General features: G+C 36.0%; 1 protein-coding gene across 2 annotated transcripts; it reads left to right on the top strand.

The window, feature by feature from the left end:
- Positions 1 to 718: 718 nt before the first annotated feature.
- LOC118040667 (auxin-responsive protein IAA18) lies at positions 719 to 4,248 on the top strand. Of its 2 annotated transcripts, none has more exons than XM_035047663.2 (5): positions 719 to 1,698; positions 2,425 to 2,696; positions 2,783 to 2,930; positions 3,245 to 3,309; positions 3,796 to 4,248. In XM_035047663.2, the coding sequence occupies exons 1-5, from the start codon at positions 1,223 to 1,225 to the stop codon at positions 3,798 to 3,800; spliced, it is 966 nt and encodes a 321-aa protein (XP_034903554.1). In that variant the 5' UTR covers positions 719 to 1,222; the 3' UTR covers positions 3,801 to 4,248. The 2 variants fall into 2 exon arrangements, with proteins under 2 accessions (XP_034903554.1, XP_073262177.1); XM_073406076.1 differs by having other exon boundaries at positions 721 to 1,698; positions 3,424 to 4,248.
- The last annotated feature ends 1,003 nt before the right edge of the window (positions 4,249 to 5,251 follow it).

Genomic DNA, 5,251 nt, shown 5'->3' on the forward strand with positions numbered 1-5,251 from the left:
GATGGCTAGCCGAATGGCTAACAATGTTAGCCAAAAATAAACCACATTTTTTGGGCTAGACCCAAACGGTGACTCTCGCAGCAGCCTAGCCTGACTAGTCTTTTTCCTCTTATTTTATCTTTTTTCAAGTTTTAAGGAGTCAAAACGAGATGTTGCCACCATCTATATCCATGTACACAAACTTTTTATATACCCTTATTAACAAACTCTTTGAGCCGTATTTTTTTTCCAATGACTATAGTCCAAACACGTACCTTGTTTTATGCAAATCAAACTTCTTCATTTTCTTCTTCTTCTCATAAATGACTGTTTTTCACTAACATATGAATGACATTTCACCGAGCTCTCCACCAATAATAATGTTAGATACTACAATCAACAATAAATATTAATATTTTTACTAATCAATCATACATTACTCTTCATATTTGAAATGAGTTAATATAATTAAGATCTATAAATATTTTGTATCATAAAAAAAATGAATATATTCAAAAACTCAATATTTTTTCTACAACTATTTACTCTATAAATTGTTTTCTCTCATTCAGCATAAAAACATTTCCCGTGTCCCGAGGGCTTCTTTTTCAAGCAAACTTCCACTATTGTCAAGCCCAACAACATAAAATCGTAGGCTTGTTTTTTTTACGATTTCATGGGGAAGAAATCTGAACTCGGAATATAAAAGTTGGCTAAAAAAAATCCAAATCCTTGAAAGAAAATTACTATGTAGTTTGGGGTCAAGAAATTTATGTGCATTTGTATCTTGTTGCTCCATCCTTTCAGTCTTTATCTTATCCCCATTTAGTGGAAATGAAGACAAAGTTGAGCAGAGTCAAAATGCCAACTTGCTTTATAACTCCCGAGGCAGCTTGCCATTCGATACTGTGTTTCCTTCTTAGAGTCGAGTTTGTACTTTCAGGTTGTTGATGCTCCTTTTCCCCCCCTTCTTCAGAAAAATTAGAATAAATTTTAGGCTAGCTTTAGAAAGTAGTTGTATAGGAGTGGAGGAATCTATGTGCCTAAACCTTAGCACTCGAGATCTTAATTTCTCCTATTGTCTTGTTGAATTGTTTACCCTCTCATTTCCTTTTGCAGTTTGCCTCTTTCATTGCAAGTTATATCACTGTTTACCTCCTAATTGAACATCAGCTCCTGAGAAAGGATTGAAGCAGAATATTATCAAGTTTGTCTGCTCATCTCTATTTTCTGGTAAAGAAAGATGGAGGAATATATTCAGGGCTTCACTATGACATCTGAGAAAGAAGAAAGGCATAAAAGCCACAAAGCATCAGAGGAAAAAAAGCTAGAGTTGAGGCTTGGTCCTCCAGGAGAAATATCCCTTGTTTACAAGACCAATCACACCACTCATGGAGCCAAAAGAGTACTTGAACACACAGCTGGAGAAAAACCATCAGAGGGATTCTGGTTTACAGATACAGATGAAAAGCAATGCAAGAAGTTCTCAGGTTACGAGGAAGGAGCTGAGGAGTTATTCTCTTCTCCATGGTTAAGCAACCCCTTGCATTCTGCGACTTTTCACAGGGAGACCCAGAAGGAGTTACTGCAGCCTAAGCCTTCATTTCTCCAGTGCTCTAAAGTTGAAGAATTACAGTACCCAGATAAGATGGCATGTTCTACCTCTTCTAGTGTCGCATTTCCTGCTACCACAGCTGGGACCAATAGCTGTCATAAAAGGTTATCCTGCTTTTCTCAACCTTTTCTAACTGCTGATGGAAATTGATCATAATCATTCTGTTCCAGTTTTACTTGCTGATCGACCCACATGAAACAAAACTAGAGGATTATGAAAGAAAAAGGCAGCACAGTACATTCATATGATTCTCTATGATCAAAATAAAGTTACTCAAGTAATTGTTATAGATGAAATGATTTTGTCCATATCATGATAATTGTGGCCCTAGTACAGAATGGTATCATTATAGGATGCAGATAGAATACCTAAAATGGCCCATTTCATGATATCCTGACATTCTAGCAAGGTTTTGGCCACAATTGAACTTAAAGATCTTCACCACGCACATATTAATTTGTTTCTGGTAAGTATCTAGTCCGCAGGTTGCCTCTAACAGTCATGCACTGACAATTCAACCGTTTAATCAAGTAATTTGTGTTTCATATCATCGCAGCAGAGCTATATAACTTAATAATGGTAGTTACAAAACCAGCCATGCACAATCCTAGCATTTTACTTTTGTAGCTTATGGATTTCCTCACACCCACCAAATTTATCATGGAATTACCTAGGCATATATTTCCGTGTCGAGTAAACACAACCTTGTGCTAATACTTAAATTGAAATGTTCTGCTAGGAATAAAAATCCATGCTGAATTGAATTTTATTGCTGGCAAAAATCTGATGTTTATTTTCTGCTCTATGAATTTGTCTATTTAAATAAGCAGAGCTGCACTTGCACCAGTAGTTGGGTGGCCTCCAATCCGGTCGTTTAGGAAAAACCTTGCAGGTAGCAGTACTCCAAAGCTGGTATCTGAGTCACCAAATAAAACTCCAAAAGAAGGGAGTAGCTTAAAACCTGACAGTTTCAGAAATGACTTGTTTGTAAAGATCAATATGGAAGGAGTCCCTATTGGAAGAAAAATAAACCTCAATGCCTATGACAGTTACGAGAAACTCTCTGTTGCCATAGATGAACTCTTCAGAGGTCTTCTTGCAGGTTAGATAAAAAGACAATCATGGTCTAAGTGCATCGTGTTCATGTCTCAAATATCAGGTTATTTACTTGTTATTTTCTTGTTTTAGCTCGAAGAGAAACTGCTGATCCTAGGAATGACAAAAAGGTGAAAGAAGCAAACGCAAATGCAGGTTCAGTTTCTGGAAGTGGGGAATATACTCTCGTTTATGAGGACAATGAAGGAGACAGGATTCTTGTTGGGGATGTTCCATGGCAGTAAGTTTTTGTGTACCTCCCTTGCCAGCAGCTTTTGTGTATTAGATCATTTCAAAATGACATAACTAAAACCTTAACCATTACTATAAAGGGGCAAAAATTCTTTGTCTAATAATGAAAACTGAAAGAGAGATTTCATTCTGAGATCATCGATAAAATCAGAATTGTGCAAAGACAAACTGTTACTTGACTAGTGATTACCTATTGTCAATAGCTGGTGCTTGGAAATTTCAACAATCATTCAAGCCTTCATTGTGACAGCTTTACTTCTATCTTTTATTTCTGATTCTAAGGAAGTTGTATGTTTCCTGCAGTATGTTTGTATCTACAGCAAAGAGACTGCGCGTACTGAAGAGCACTGAGATTTCCACTCAACAACGTGCGTTTACTTTTCCTTTTTTGATAAAGTTGATAACTGTCCAATGATTTTTCCTTTTCCTTTTTTGCACTGTAGAACTTTTTAGACTTATAGTGGAACTTTGGCCATTTGCAGTTTCAGTTGGTAACAATAAGCAAGAAAAGACACCACTTAGTTCTGCAGTAGAAATCGGAAGATGAGGCTTTTAATGGAGAGTGAAATCTTGAAGTGGAGAATTTTCCTTAGAATGATACCTGACTTTAAGTTTCCCATATTAAATTAGTGGCAATCCTTACATTAAAAGTTCGGAATCCTTATATTTCATGATGCTGAAGAAGAAAAATGCAAACTTCCTCCGTCTGTCACTACTTGGAGCCTTCTTGGAGGGTCAAACCTCAGGCTTCGTAAAATAAGTAGTCTGTTCAACCTTTATGGAATAAGTAATTCGTTGATGCAGAAATGCATTGACAACTACCTTGTGATGTATATAAATGTGTCCGCTTTCAGCCTAGTTTCTTCAAGACCTTGATGGGACTCAGAAATCTTGAGAGTTCAACCAAGATTGGTTTAATTCCTCCAGTGTTCATCAAAACGAGAGGTGGTTCAAGCGAAGACAGGAGATTCTGTGCAGTCAACACAATATAAAACCTAATGGTGCTACAACTGGATCATATGCAAGGAAGTGAATCCTTCAATGCAGTGTATTCTAGTGGCCTTTGTGACAAGTCAGAAGATCAAGCAGTCTGTATGCTAAAATAATGTTGCTGCTGCAAATTACTAAGGCTGTTATGTAAATACTAAGAATGTTATGTGCATAATCTTATCAAGTCCAATTACGAAGTTTGTAGTGGATCTTTTGCTGGACTGGGCCACCTTCATGTCATCATATGATGTCTTGTTCTGTGCTATCCATTTTGTGCATAAAATGAACCCTTGTGTTATAGTTTTTCTTAGGATTTATAGTTTTTTCCCTTCTGTAATATTTTTCATTTTCAGGTGAGTTTTACTTTGTGCGCTGCCGCTGTTCTTAATTGTAGAGAAAGACCAAGTTTCTGATAAGTCCAAATACTTTGATTTCTATCAACTAGTAAGTTATGTGCATGCAAGAATTTTAAATAGAACATTAATTCTAACCGGTATCCTATTTAGTTGCCTCTACCTCATGCGGATTCAAGATTTAAAAAGTGTGAGCTATTTTTCTAAAGATGTGGAGTCTGCTGTGGAGTATGTTGAAGGTGTTTTGAATTTCTGAAGCTGGGGATTGTTTTGCCAATGAGGACTCTTTTGTTGATGAGATTATAAAGTTGAAGACTCTCTTGTTGAAGAATCTTGTTCTTCTACATGTCCCCTTAATCGAAAAGGTTAGGAACGAATTCAGATATTATCACACATAAAGTTAATTCGAACAGAGGGTAGCGAGTTTGTGAGTGTATCTAGATATTGATCCTTTGTAGAGACAAGTTTGGCAAGAAGTTGACCTCATAGGACTTGATCACAAACATAATGAAAGTCAATTTCAATGTATTTTGTTTGAAACAATGAATTATTAGACAAATAAATTGCTCCTATTTTGTCACACCAAAGAATGAGAGATTGAACAACTAGAACATAAAGGTTAGTTAGCAAAGATTTAATGCACCAAATCTTTGTAGCATCATTTGCAAGGACCTTGTATTCTGTTTCTGTGATATTGCAAGCAACAATCTATTGTTGCTTACAACTCTATAAAATTAAATTGTAGCCAAATAGATATAGTAAACACCAATTAACCATTCATTGTCACGACCTAATGCTCAATCTACACCATTGAATCTTTGAAGTTGAAGAACAATAGTTGGTTGTATCAATGAAGTATGATGAATTGTGTTTTTTAAATATTATAATATACGTTTGATAGTTGCCTAGTGTATCACCATTGAATTCTTCATATACTTGCTAACATTATGGATTGTAAAGCAAAGTT

The sequence above is a fragment of the Populus alba genome, chromosome 18 (genome assembly GCF_005239225.2).
Source record: "Populus alba chromosome 18, ASM523922v2, whole genome shotgun sequence".
In the NCBI taxonomy this organism is placed as follows: Eukaryota; Viridiplantae; Streptophyta; class Magnoliopsida; order Malpighiales; family Salicaceae; genus Populus; species Populus alba.